The following is a 15,877-nucleotide window of genomic DNA, read 5'->3' on the forward strand; positions in this document are numbered from 1 at the left end:
GAGTATGCAATGGAGCGGAAGAGTAACGGATTAAAAATTTAAGAAATTTATACTTATAATATCTTTTTCCAACTTAGAAATTGTTCAAAATAGTGAGTCTGAAATCCAAAAATTTGAGCGCGACTCTTAATGCCATCATTTAGCTCTAATTCCCAAAATTTATATTTGATTTTTGTTTCTAAAATTTTCTAATTTATTTTAGAAATTTCAGATAAATTTGGGTGTATGAGTTTCGAGGTTCAATTCTAAAATGAGCATCTGGAGCTATAACTACATTAATAATACAGAAATTTCAAAGATTCTAACCTGCAATTGATTTTTGAAGGTCCTTAGTAAATTTTTGTTCAAAGACTAAGTTGAGATTTATTTTAAAAAATACTACATAAAATATCGAGTTCTCTGAACGTGAACTCGACATTCATGCAATGCATAACTCATGTTATGCATCCCAATCGCATAACTAAACTGCTATCTTGTTAAGAATTTCAACTTTTTTATGATCCGATTATCAATTCTCATCAATAAAATCAGATAAACAGATTAAAGATCAAGTTAATAAATTAATCTTTAGTGGTCCCAGTGAAGAATCAACAGGTGTGTAAGGACAGAAACTCTTTTTCCCATGAAAAGTCTTGATAAAGGAAATGTGCAAAAGTAATTGTAAACATTTATATTGATTGATCTTCAGTTGAACCAATGACAATCAGGATGATAGCATTCATTTTCTTTCTTGTAGCCTCGGTAATTGCTATTCCAGGTATGCCAAATAAATTAGTCATTTTTTAAGTCATTGAAATTAAAATTAAAAAAATGCATAAAATATTTAAAGATTCGTGGAAGACGAATCTGAAAACTCCTTTTTAATTTATATAGCAATTATAAAAGCAGTTTTTTGGAAAAATATTAAATAATCCTTAATTTAATTTCAAGCATTTATTATGAAATTGAAACCAACAATATAAGCATTGTAACTATGTGTCTAAATCATGGATTTGCTCGGAACCAAGCCGAGAAGGCTATTCAAATTCTACAGCCATAAGGTTCAGATTTATTTCATTAGAGTGGAGCTTTTAAAAGTTTTATACATTTTTACTTTTTCATTATATATGATTTCATTCAAAAAGTTTTATTTGAATTGTACTGACTAAAACACATTTTTATTTTTTATAAAAATTCTTTTTTAAGTCAAAAAACCTGATCCCATGATCAATGAAGGACTTTTTGAAGGTGACATAGCTGGAATAGATCCCTACAAGGTAACTTTCTCAAAAAATGTCTTCATTATCTTTATTTTTAAAAGCCTAGAATCTTAAGTTTCAATCCTTTCTCTAATATTTGTTTCACTTACTAAATTATTGTACAGCATTTTTTTATGTATAAAGTCTGTAGCCCAAATATTTGTGCATCAGCTTTGAATTTAAATATGTCTTCTGTTCGGAAATATGATATACATTTTAAAACACGTTGAAAATTAGTGAAAATTATTTGATTTATCAATGTGCAGTTGTAAATGTTTTCGAAATATAACAGATTTCAATTGGCATAGCATTCTTTTTTTGACTAAATGATAAGTTTTTATTGCGATAAATACAATATCACATTTTGAATAAAATAGAATAACACTCGTTATTAAAAGGAAATTGAGAATTAAAATTAGTTTAGGGTTACAAAGAAGAAATAAATTATAATATGCATTCTAAAGAGTAGGCCAAAAAACATTTATTAAAATTAGGTATTAAATTACAAACAATTTTTCAAAAAGGAATGTTTTACAAGATAAAGAAGATTCTTTTCAGTTTTTGCTCCTATAAAAATATTGTTTCATCAATACAGTATAGTAAAGATATACTTATATATTATTGAATTTAAAATATTATTTAAATACTTTGTTAAGTTATCTAAATGTTAGTTAAGTTATGCAAAAAGCCGTTTTTTTTTCCCCTTTTTTCTAATTGTAAGTTTTTTTTTTTTTTAAATATACCTTTTCTGATATACATTTAAAATTTCACTCTCAAATTTTACACTCTCTAATAAAAGTGTTATCTCTTCTCCCGCATAAAATTGTATATTTTGGATAAAGTTGCCAATTCATTATATGGCAAAGGTGAACAATAGTTAACTAAATATAAATCTTTAGCAATTTTTTGGCGATTAATCCTTGTCATGCAGTTAATAAACAAGTAACCGAAATGTTCTGATTATACCTATAGTTCTATGTAAAATGCCGGTTTCAATTGATCGGAAAAAAGTTGTCCAAAATATATATTCGAAATTTTATATACTTAGGGCATGGTGATTTTGAATTATTGAGTATACATGCTTGAGAAAATACAAATAAAATTCAACATTTTGATGTATTTTACTACAAATTTGATAAAGATCTAAATTTTAGATGTTACATTTTGTATCACATTTTATTGATTTGGCTCCCTTTATTTTGTAGCTATTGTATTAATTTATACTCGGCCAGACAATATTATTTAAACGGCTAGGCAATAATACAAAATAAATTAATTTATACTCAAACAGACTTCCTCAGAAAGGATTTCATTTGGAATTTGTCAGAAATCTACAAGTCTAGAATAGGGATCGTATATCTGATTTTTTTTTATCCAGTTCTGAATATTTTAGAATTATCATGTTCACAGACAGACAGACATAATTACAAAAATGTGTTTTTCAAACTTAAAGACGTATGAAACTTGGAAATTCATTAAAATCTTGAATTTTTCTAATGATTATAGTATTTTCTCTTTACTTAATTTTTTAAAACTGTTTTTACTTTTTTTTATTTTAGTCTTTTATGAAAGTCTTTTTTTTTCAATACTTTTCATAAAAAGATATATAATAAAAACTGGAAATACCGAAGATAATTTAAAAACTAAAAAAAAAAAAACTATGTTTTGCAAAACTTCAAAATGATTTTAAATATTTTCATTTGGGTGGAATAGAAAAAATACTACGATAATAATTGAAATGAATATTAATTTTTAACAGTTTTTAATACCAAACAATTCATCACCAAGAGATGTTTTAATTCACAGGACAGAAATGCAGTTCCTTTAGACTCTCAGCGCTGGCGTAACGGTATCGTTCCTTATGTCATGGATCCATCTGTTAGTGAGTACCATACATTTTTTATTTACTTATAAAATCGCATTCTTGCTTATATTTTTCTCACCTTCCGACTGCGGAAAGTGAGAAAAATGGGAAATTAATGGGATTAATCGATTTTGGCTCCTGTTTTCGTTTATTTATCTGTTTGACGGCATCTGTTTTTTAATAGGCTTGTTTTGGCTTTTGTTTGAAATTTTTAAATGTATATTTCAAATTTATAATTTACTATCTTTATAACATTTTTTGCCCAGGTTAATAATAAAATTTCCACATTGGAACGATTCTATTATTAATTTGTTGTGTGCAGATTCCCATTAGAATAACATTAGTTTTTAAGGTTTGTAAAAAAATGGAAGTTGACGTTTGAAGGCCATTTTTCCATTATAGGGTATAAAGATAAGAAGACTGTAATGAGTTAAAGATAAATAAATAAATTCATTTTTCCAACATTTAGGAGTAATTACATCAAAATTTTAAAATCTGCTCTTATAGAGGATCAGATGGCAAAAACGGTAATTTCAAGTTTTAAGATGGGCGATCGAGATTTTCAATATTTTTTCTATTAACCTTCTGATGTTTGATGCGAATTCATTTTCATTGATTTAATAAGTGATTGTACGAGCAGTATTATATTGCATGATTCATTTTATAATCAGTATTGTTTTGCAAAGCTTTCAATCTGAGAATTATCGTCACCTGATTAAGCAAAAATAATAAATGACTACCAATGGCCATTAAATGTTCGCAGTCAAATAAGTAATGTCTACGGTTACTCCAGTAAATCTGTAAAGGATTATTTTTCACCAATGAGAAATATTCGAATATTTCACGATGTTTCAAGATAAAAAAAAAATTCTACTTAAGTTTCATAACTATCTCTTTAGATTCGTTTCTACTAAAAAGGCTAAGATTTTTCACTTTTACTTCGAGAATTGCACCATCAGTATCTCTATACGAATTGAATCAAAACAATAGTTTAAAAAAGAAAACAAGTGCAAACAAATCGGAAATTCGTTAGCCTGCATTAAACGCGTTTTCAGACAGATTCTTGCGATTACGAATGTAAAAAAAAGCCCTGTAAAGCAAGCCACCACATTTATAAACAAATTTTATTAAGAAATGATTAATAATCTTAATTTTCTTTTATATCTTTTAGAAGTTTACTTTTGGATATTTTCCCATCTCCAAACTGAGCCGGGTTAGCCTAGTGATAAATTCGAAATCGTTGGGTTTCAAGTTCGAGACCCAATTCCCCCGAAGAACCGTCGTGTAAGCGAGTATGGTGTACGGTAACTCTCTCGGGGCTAAGCATCCTTCCGCTGGTGTATTGTGGTAGTTTGGAGACGGTGTTTCCAGCTCAAGTATCGTCTACTGACTTATGTTCAAATTTACACGGACCGTCCCCAAATAGCCTTAGTGCTGCTTTAAAACGGAACGTTAATATAACTAAACTGAATCAAAGCCCATCTCCAAATTGCAGTTTCAATTGGCTTCACATTAGAGAGAAAGAAAAAATAAATTTAAAAAACCGCTGGTTATCTCAAAATAATTGTCAATCAGGTTTGTTTTTTAGAACGACGCATTCATTTAGACTCAAGTACAATTCATTCGTTAATGCAAGAATAGGATACAAGATAGTTTAGGTAGAAAAAAGAGAGATAAAATGATAAAAAGGACAGAAATTTCACTAATATTATTTTATTATTAAGAAAGTACAGTAATGACAAATGAAAATTCAGAACCGGGAAATGAGTCATATTTTAAATGGGAAGCTAAAACATTCATTTAAAGGAAGCAATAGAGGAGAATTTTAACGTACATTCTTATTGTAAATTGATCAAAATTACCGCTTAAATTGTACCACTACCATTAACAGTTTTATTTACCCAGATTTTCGTTTATAATTAAATAAAATGCTTTGCAAGAGCATTTACCTCCAGAGTCAATATACTCCTTTTTGAAATACTGACCAGCAAAGAATTCTGCAAAAACATACTTACAAAATATCAAGAACGAACGAATCAGTGTGATAAAAGTTGAAAGTTCATTCTCCTGATGGAACTATTGGTTTGCTCTTCCAAGACCCAGAAACTTCTATAAGCAAATTTGTTTCATAAGTAAAGTTAAATTAAAATCTTTTGTATAAAGCGATAGGTTGATAAAGAGCAGAAATGCCCTGATGTTAAAAACAGCAATAAATAACTGTTGCAAACTTATTTATAAGACGAATCTAGATGGTGAAATTTCTGTCATTTGCTTCAAGCCTTTTTTAAAGCACATTTTTTGTTATTCGAAACTTCCTCACAACTTTGTTATCTTTAGTTTTATGAACTGAGCTATATAATTACAATAATATCGGTTCACAAGATCGCTTTAATCTAAATAAAGTATATCTTCGTTTTATAACAGTATGCATTTATCAATTTGTAATTAACATATAAAAATACAAATACAAATTTTAAAATTTTAAATAGTGTGTAAAAAAACAATTTGTTTAAAATCAATAATCTGGGGGTTAGAAGAAAAATTGCAAAAGCATTGGGTTCAGACAGAAATACATTTAATTATACATACTGTACATACTGTAATATAATACATACATACTGTAATTATAATCAGATCTATGGTATATTTTATTTTTATATAAAAATATTTTGAATGTTTTGTCTTTTATGTTATATATAAGCACTGAAAGCAATTGATATAATATTTAACTATATTATTAAATAGTTCAATTTCTATATATAACAAATATAATAATAATATATTATTAATATTATTTTATTACACATATATATACAATAAAATAATATTAATAATATATTGTTAATAATGTAATATTACTAATATATTATTAATATTATTTTATTACACATATATATACAATAAAATAATATTAATAATATATTGTTAATAATGTAATATTACTAATATATTATTTATGTTTTTATTGATTTAGTACTTCAATAATAAATAGGATTAATAATGCTACATTATTAATAAAGAAGGCTTTAGGAAGGATTTTGCATCTCTCGCATCTTTAGTACAAAAAACGACAGAAAAAAAATAAGTTTCTAAACTTTATGATTACACACGTGAAAATATCAAGTTAAGTATAAGCGTTTAAAAATAAAATGTAGGACCTTGAAAAGTAACAATTTGCATTATAAATTACAATGATTATTTCAACTTTCAAAAAGTCCTAGCATTATTAATTTCACTATTACAGTTTATAAAAAATTCATTTTATATAATATATATATATATATATATATATATATATATATATATATATATATATATATATATATATATATATATATATTAAGTATTAGAATCAATTTAATAGGAAAATCAAAAAATCAAATAAAAATCAAACCAAAAAATTATAAAAAATATAAAAAAGAATCAGGCCTGAATTCATCTGTGGTATAGAAGTAGCTGCAATTGCGCTCTCTAAATTCTATGAAGTTCTTTTTTGGTTTTAGTTTAAATAGGTAATAAATTTTAGTTGCGATGTCGAAACTGTTTTGTTTCGTTTTCATTTTAGTTTCGTTTTCAAACTTTTTCTTACTTTAGATTGGTTATATATATATATATATATATATATATATATATATATATATATATAAATTATCCTGGGCAAGATAAAAGATGAAGACAACTTTATTATTTCTAGTAACGAAGAAGTACTGGATTTTCTTAAAGATAACAACATTAATAAACTTAATACTTATGATTTCGAAAATTTATACACCAATCTACATCATGAAAAATTAATAAAGGTCTGCACTTTTAAATATGACGAATATTTAAATGAAATGTCATTCCTAAAAATAACTGGCTAGAGTTATGTAATTTTAATATTACTGAAAATTACGTTTTGAATGGTATTAATTTTTATAAAGAAGTTAAGGGAAATTCCAATGGGAACAGCTTTCTCAAGTGCTTTAGCTAATATTTTCCTACATTACTATGAGAAAAAAATAATTAAATATAATTTAATAAACGGGTGGAGGTATATTGATGACCTACTTTTGATAAACTTCAACAATACTAATATTGTTGCTATTTGCTATCCAAAATATTTAATTCTAACAGAAATAAATAAAAATCAACTTGTGGCTACCTTTCTGGATTAAAAATCGAAATTGCTAATGATAAAACAATAGTTGGTATCTACGATAAAAGGGATGAATTCAACTTTAAAATTAAAAAACTATGTAACTATCATTCCAATCTTAACTCTAAAATTTTCAAAAATCTAATTTTCTCACAAGTTAACAGGATCAAAAGGGTTTACAATAACAAAAATTCCTATATTTTAGCATCAAATAACCTCATTAAAGATTTAATTAAAAATGAATTTCCTAAAAATTAATGTAATGTCAACTTTTTAATTAAACAAGGTATGGTTTGGGATTAATCCTTTACCTAAAATAAATATAGAACTTTCCTTGCATATTAGATCACTCAATAGATGGCGCTGGGAGACAACAATTATTAGTTACCTTTAATACGTTAGCTTTGTGTTTTTAAAAAGCGGGAATCACAATCGATAGATTAAAATTTCCTTGCCTGCTGCTGGTATGGATCTTTAACTTTTGTTTTTCTTTAATGGTTTAAGTGTTTATTCTTTTGTTATTGTATTTTTATTTATTAGAGGTTATTTTCTTCTAATTTGTTGTTTTGTATTGTCCTTTCTGTTAAAATGGTATATCTCTTAGGCCTAATTTCAGGAGATTTTCGGGTCACGAGGAATCATTATTAGACTTTATTGTCTGCATTCCCTCACAGAAAAAATCCCTTTTTTTGAATCCTTGCCTGAGGGTAACCCTTGAAAAAGTCTCCAGGCCGGATTTTTTTTTTGTTATTTCTTTTATTTGATTTTCCTATTAACTTGATTTTAATATATATATATATATATATATATATATATGTGTGTGTGTGTGTGTGTGTGTGTGTGTGTGTGTGTGTGTGTGTGTGTGTGTGTGTGTGTGTGTGTGTGTGTGTGTGTGTGTGTGTGTGTGTGTGTGTGTGTGTGTGTGTGTGTGTGTGTGTGTGTGAGGTATAATTATAGTTATAATTATGGTTTTTTTTTGTCTTGATTACATTTTCTTCAAAAGTAACAACACAAAACCATTTATCATTTATTACATAAAATGTAGCTCATATGAAGGCCTCGATTGAAGTAGCGATGGGCCTGATCGAAAGAAATTCCTGCATTCATTTTAAAAAAAGGTCAAAGGAGCATAACTACGTAAGAATATTTTCAGGAAATGGGTAAGTATCATCTTCTTCTCTACTAATAATAAAGGAAGAATTCTCTACTAATAATAAACTTTCATCTAATTTCTCTACTAATAATAAAGGAAAAAAATTTTTAAGAAGAGTTTTAATTTATTAAAAATAAAGCGGGATTTTGCCATTTTTTGATCATTTCAAAAATATTATTTCAAAAAATTATTTTTATACCATTTTATAAATTAAAAAAAATATTTTTCAATAATACCAATGTAATGTAAAATTCTTTAGTCTAAATTTAATTAATGTTTTCGTATATTTACAAGTATATTTTGCAATAGTATTGCAATTGTTTTAAAAGAAACCAGAGCGGTGTTTTTTTCAACGTAGCTTCTAATAATTTATCCCGTTTCTTCTGTTGAGGCTATGATGTTGAAGTTTGAAGATAAAGTTATGAATTTTCGGCTTATTTTCCTGCACCATTTTGAATAATTCTTTGATGTATTAGTTAAATCTTACAATATATTCTGCAGTATATCCCAAATTTCAATGTTGGAGGATTTTTCTTTCTATTCTAATATTTTTTCACAAATGTGCTTCCATTCCGCATACATATTGTTACGAACCTGTGATGCGGCTTCCCAGCATAGCTGGTTCCATAGGAGGTCCCACAGCCTGGCGACAAACTTGGCGACCATTTGGCGACTTTGGCGCCAAAATAAATTATACCCGAAACATCGAGAATTTTCCCGATCCGTCGAGTAGGAACGGAGATACGCCTCGAACGTTACTGATTGGTTGAGAGGCGTCTAGCCCCGCCTCCTGAGACCTATAAAAGGAAGCAGCCGCAGCTGCCGGGCAGTAGTGAACCGGGAGCGGTGAATTGAGAAGAAGTCGGAAGCGGCAGAGCAGAGGAGTGGTGAACCAGTGGTGAATCGGAGTCGTGACCCAGTAGTGGTGAACGGACGGTGAATTGAGTCGTGGACCAGTGGACTCGAAGAGTAGTCGGAAGCGACGCTGAAGAACTCGTCTTCCAGGGACTAGCGGAGCAGCGACGGTGTAGAGCTGCTGTGTATACTGTTGAATACTGCTGTGTATACTGTTGTATGCTGCTGTGCATGCTGTTGTATACTGCACGTCTCGGCTGAAAATAATCGTCTGCTGTGCTGTATATAGTTGTCATCTTTGTGCTGTCCTGTGTGTCTTCGTGTAAATCAACGTCGTTGTTTTATTTTCTAGTGCCGCATGGTGATTAAGCATTCTTCACACCATATAACTTCCACTATCCAAACGAACCCCGGAAATTTCGTAACAATATTATTGTATTAGTTGAAGTTTAATCATTTCTCTTTAAAAAATTGACTACTCTTCAAATGTTCAGCAAAATGAATATTGCAAATTAGAGAATAACAGCATGACAAACATAACTATCTAAGATTTCTAAAACATTTACATGACTATGAAAATTTGAAATTTAAAAACATTTTTCTATAAAAGTCATTAAGATAAAGTTAGCTAGTAAAGAATGAATTGACATTTTACGTAACCAATAATTCTACTTGGCATCAAAGATAGTTAATCTCTATTTATAATAAAAAAAGAATATATTTCTTTTGAAAAAAGAACGCATAAAAGAATATATGCGTGAGTGTCTGTACATTGGTGCTCTGTAGATCAGATCATTTAATTTCCAGCCACCAAACTTAGGACATACATATACTTTGGAGGGTGGTAATGTACACCTCAAAGCGATTTTTTAAAGTTTTAAATAGAATTTAATTAATCAAAAATTAACAAGTTCCAGTGATAACTTCCGAACCTATTACAGCACAAAAATAGTTCTTACATGGTCATAAAGTACAAAAAATTATCTATTATTTTACCGCATTTTTCAAATTTTAATTAATTTAATTTTTTAGCAAATTTTCTAACTCATATTTCCCAGAAAATAAAAAAAAAATTCTCTGTGTATTAAAAAATTAGTTCGAAAGAAATTTACCAACCTACATGAAATATTTAATTGAAAATTTTAGCGACTATTAATCTCTAAGTGCCTGCTGATTATTAGAAGCGGCAAATTTGAAATAAAATGATGTAAATTTGTAAATCTTAAGGATAAATAAGAGATATCACGACTTACATTCATAATTATCAAAATGTTTTAAATTTTTGCTTTTATGAATGATAATATATATCTTTAGAATTGATTAAATTTACGCTTAAAACGGCATGTTACAATGCTCTCTGAGCTTACAGATACTATTTAGTTCAGAAGCGCAATCATCTTGTGTTTTGAGTTTGACTCATTTTAAGCTTATTTCATTTATTAAATTTTATTTTATCACTAACAGATCTGTGGCAACTCCGAAGGGAGTTTATACAAATTATGAATTTGAAATTAGAATATTTTAAAATGGATTTTTTTAGATAAAAAACAAACATTTGTACAGACTCAACAGAAAAAAAATCTTGTTATATTTTTAATACAAGTTACACGCTAAAAAAAGAGAAGACATACATTTTGAAAAATATTAGATTGTAAAATAGGTCATAAATAAGCAATTAGGCAGTATTTTACGATTTATTGCAACAAAAGTTAAGCTGATAGCTTTAACTGTAATTTAACAAACTAAAAGTTTCTTCTTTCGAGTTAGTATATGGCCACCCCTAAAAATGAAGAATGGTATTTTTTAATTCTTGCATTTTCATCTTCATTTATCTTACAACTTAAGCAACTATGTGTTTTACAGATTAAGAAGTACTATGTTTATTCTTGCATTTTATTTGAAGAATTCATAAAAGAATAATTGTAAACACACTGGATATTTAGAACTTCTTCGTAATTTCGAAAATTTCTTGTGTTTTTCGCTCTAAAAGTTTATTAATTGATTTCTTATTTAGTTGATTAGAATAAATGAAATGATATTTTTAATTCGATTTCAGGTGTTGGTCCTACTGGGGGCTGCTTAACCAAGGTGAGCAAAAATTGTCTCTCGATGACAGGTGTGACAACATGGCTACTATCCTCCACGAGTTACTCCATACTTTAGGTTTTAACCACGAGCATACTAGATCAGACAGAGATGATTATCTCAATATTCACCTGGAAAATGTTGATAAGGGTACGTATGCTTATAAGCATATAATATTTTAACAAAAAAGTCGAGCGAAAGCGTAACTTCATTCTTCAAAATTAACTTGCATTTTTTTTAACCATACATTACACAAATTTTACTCAGTTTTATTTAAATTCTCTCATGTTTGCACATATTTTTTTCTCCTGATATTTCAATCAATTCCCGGTATATAAAATTTTAAAATTTGCAAATCAAACAATCAATTTTCCATTTAATTTATTGATTTTATTTAAATTTTATTTATTTCTAGAACATTTATCTCACTATGAATTTGAAAGAAATTTATGGCAAATTTCCGTATTACCAACGGGCACTTCAAATAAGGAAATAAGAAGCTTTTTTTTAATAGTGATTGCTTCTGATTTCTTGGGGAGGTAAATTAAGGTGAATTTTCGATGGGTGGGACAAAAACATGATCAGTATTCAAAGCCTGGCCTGCTCTGATTGAAGCTTCTGAATTCAGAAGATGAAATAGTCACATATTTTTTCAAATCGATCTTGTGTTTTTTAATTCATTTCGTGTCCTATTTTTATATTTTTATTTCTCCTTTCCATTTTAATTTATCATCGATCTTTCAGAATGGAAAAATATATGTATCAAAGAATCAAAGAGTAAAAGTCAGATTATATGTAAAAAAAAGAAAATTTGTTAAAATTTTTTTTAATAAATTTGCAGCTCTGCAGCCTATTTAATACAAACCAACATTGTCAATAACTTGATAATGGCGGCTTATCTAGAGGGCATCTTTAATGTACTAATATGGTGGGTTTACACTCGGTCAGTTATAAGGCCGCCAGTAGGCAGCGCATGCGTAGAAAGGGTGAAAAATGTTGTTGGATCCATGGCAAGTACTTGTCACGACGAGATGACAACATGCCTCTGTATTGTATTTTTTTCTTGCTGCGCATTTGTTTGTAGAATTTGGCAGGGGGGTTTTTTGGCGTGATCATTTATCATAGATTAATTCCGATATTTTTTGAGCTTTGTTCTTTCTGACGTGAGTTTTTTTAAAATTTTATTTGCCATTTTTTTATTGTTTTCAAAATTTAAGTATGTTGCCTTTTTTTTATATATATATATATTTTACTGTGTTTCTTTGTGTAAATATCCATTATTTTAATACGATACGCAGTGAAAAAGAAAATTCAAGGAAGCCGAAACGGCACTTCATAGCCACGCATGGAATGCCTGAATCCAACTTATAAAATTTTGGTAAACATAAATCATCCTTTTCTGCGCATGCCTTGTCTGACTGGCCGTCTTATAACTGGCCGAATGTAAACCCACCTATACTTCCTGTGTGCAAGGCGACTTTTGTTACTATTCGTCTTATCTTTCTGCATGTCAATCATTACTCTATGCTTTATACTTATACGATATGTCTTAGAAATTTGAATTCATTCTATACATTAGCTTTAGAAGCAACTGCCTCAGGAGGAGAAAGTTTTTTTTATACACACCTTCTTCTAATGTTATGATTTCTAATTACAGAAACAGAATTTTAGACGATAAGACTCTATTATAGTACTGAAAATTATTACCTATTTTAATGGGAGATCCACCTTAACATTCAAATTTTAAGCAATTAAGTAGAGTCTATCTTTATGTGTGTGTGTGACTTATGGCACTTTACAAGCCCGTTGACAGTTATCTGTCAGCGATTTAAGCCGAGTGAGCGTCCCTTGTTTTTTCAGTAGCTCCAACTAGGGCCAAGAGTACGACTTAGCTACTCACACGTCACAAACCTTTTTATGGGGCGGACTTCATTCATACATTTCATTCACTCATCCACAGATCGTAATTTAGACTTGAATCAGAGAACGATCACCCCTGAACCAGTACCCCCGGTGATATTACTCTCGACATGGGGGACTTTGTGACCACGACAGATTTATATGTGCGCCAGTCACACTTACGGAGAGTCTTCAGCCGGAAGGGTCTATCTTTATTGTTGCATATAATATATATCTTTATTGTTGTTTCATGGGGAAAAAAACTCAAAAAACAGAAGTAAATGCTATATTTTACTTCTTTTTTTTCAGCATGGCAGCACGTATTTAACAAGCTCGAAGACCACGAAAACAGATTGCTGACCTATTTCGATTATGATTCAATTATGCTGTATGGAGAGAGATATTACGCGAAGGCTGATGGTTTGAAGACTATGACTGCAAAAGACGGACGATATTTGGATGAGCCTTACAAGAAACTTACACTGTCTCTCTTGGACATAAAGAGACTGAACATATTGTATGAATGTCGAAAATAACTAATTTTATTTAGCATACACATCCTACCATGAAAATTCGTTATTGCTTTTCTTGACGTTTTTCTAAATAGTACTATGCATTCTATTTTTACTTTCTAATGAATGAAGAGAAATTTTTCTTATATGCGAAGATTCCAATCTACAAAAGTATTCGACCTTAAGATTTTGATAAATTAGAAAGAAAAAAACTCACTTTCTCAAGTTTTAAAACTATTTTTTTCAAGGAATAAACCTCAGACGAGATATCAAAACAGACATGTTACGCTTTTGAGTTAAAAAATTTAATAACTAATTGTGGAATTTTATTTGAATGTGAAAAGATTTCTAGATTAAGAATGAAAAAAAAAATATATTGCTTGCAAATGCTTTGCATAATGTTGGAAAAATAATTTATTTCAAGGGTGCGGTTCTGTATTTTTGAGAAGCAAAGATAAAGTGCTTTTAAATTCAAGTTTTTCAGATTATTTATAATTGTTGTATTTAAAATAATGTTATATTCTTCATGAAATAATGAGATTTTTCATCATATTAGTTACTGCACAAGTTCTATTATTTTTTAAGTGTTAACTGCATACTTTTTAAAAAGATTTATTAAATCTTTTAAAAAATTAACAAAAAAAAATGCTAAAATTTTAAACTTCGTTTTAAAACTTTACTTAGTTCAAAGTTTATAGCCGTTTCATGAAATAAATTTTTATACAATTCCAATATCCGGAGAAGGGAAAGGAGAAATTTAAACAACCATTACTCCAAGAGTCTTAGTTTTAAAATATTCAAAAAAATTCCATTTTATGTATTAAAATATTTCAAGATTGTTTTTTTAAATACAGTTTATAAAATAAAGAGATTAAATAAATATTATATTTAATTAGTAGCAAAAATAATTATGTATATCATTTAAAGTATTTTTTAAATCAACAGTTTTATGCTATCTCCAAAGTTTATCATTAATTTCTTTTTATAATCGTAATAAATAGATCTACTTTTCTGCGAAGGAGTCAGTAAGCTATTGGGAGATAATTTTAGACAATATTTGTTACGTTTATCATATTTAATTTAAGTTGATTCTTTTAAATTAATTAAGCAATTAATTGATAAGCACAATTAATTTTGTTCCAGTTAATAATGTTCAAATGTGGGAAAATTAGTTTAAGGCATGGCGTGGAATGGCAGGAAAATCTGAAAGAAATAAAACTATGTTCTGAACTCATTCAGAAAAAACTGTTTGACAAACCTATGCTTTAGCAATAAATAGCTCTCTTCAAATGGAAAGCTGCTGGGGGTTTTTAACAAGTAAAACACAACTGGTGTTCAGCTTTCCTTGAGTGTCCTCCAAGAATGAAGTTGTCGTCTACAATTTTAATTTAATTTTGACTTCTACCCCACCTTCTTGTGTGTAGTTGATTGGCGAAGCAGAATATATTGCATTTATCTCTATTACTTTTATGAACTTCGGGACTCCAAGTCTTGACTTAAATATGCTTCAAAAATGGAATTAGAACCATTATCACATTCAATCGTGTATTTTAAAATTAAATTTGGGTTTCGAACTAAGAAACTAATGGCTGAATCTTATTACTTACTAGCCGACTCTAGCGACCAGCTGGTTCTCTTGGGTTTATTGCTCCTTAAAAATTAAATATTTTATGAAACTACAATGTCTTAATGGTTTCCTTAACAAAATGCTTTTACACTACTAAACATTTAAAACATGAAATTTGCCCATGCCATTCTGAAGTTTATTCCTAGATATTGTGATATTTATGTTATATACTATTTTTAATTAATTATTTCTTAAAGGATTTAATTAAGTAAGTAAAATATATGTCAAACTTTAATATTTTAGCTTAACTTCACTTTAGAAATAATTATTACTTAGAAATATTTTATATGCAAGCTTTACACTTATAAAGCGTAAACACTTATCTTTTCAAAAACTTTGATTTAAATATTATAGGATGCATCGTTGATTTTTTAATCGTCCTTGAAAGTGTAAGGTTATGTATGATTATAGGAACTTTCTCTTACCGACGAGGGAGATCTAATGGGCTGTGACGACTACGTTCGACTGGTTCGGTGACGTTATTTGCTATGTTTATTTTAGTTAAA

The 15,877-nt window shown here is 28.6% G+C and overlaps 1 protein-coding gene across 1 annotated transcript; it reads left to right on the forward strand.

The window, feature by feature from the left end:
* Positions 1 to 684: 684 nt before the first annotated feature.
* LOC129967890 (astacin-like metalloprotease toxin 5) lies at positions 685 to 15,555 on the forward strand. Its single transcript, XM_056081920.1, has 6 exons — positions 685 to 757; positions 1,186 to 1,256; positions 3,045 to 3,120; positions 8,286 to 8,400; positions 11,305 to 11,483; positions 13,542 to 15,555. Exons 1-6 carry the CDS (start codon positions 697 to 699, stop codon positions 13,766 to 13,768), a joined length of 729 nt encoding a protein of 242 aa, XP_055937895.1. The 5' UTR covers positions 685 to 696; the 3' UTR covers positions 13,769 to 15,555.
* The last annotated feature ends 322 nt before the right edge of the window (positions 15,556 to 15,877 follow it).

Source organism: Argiope bruennichi, chromosome 1, assembly GCF_947563725.1.
Source record: "Argiope bruennichi chromosome 1, qqArgBrue1.1, whole genome shotgun sequence".
In the NCBI taxonomy this organism is placed as follows: Eukaryota; Metazoa; Arthropoda; class Arachnida; order Araneae; family Araneidae; genus Argiope; species Argiope bruennichi.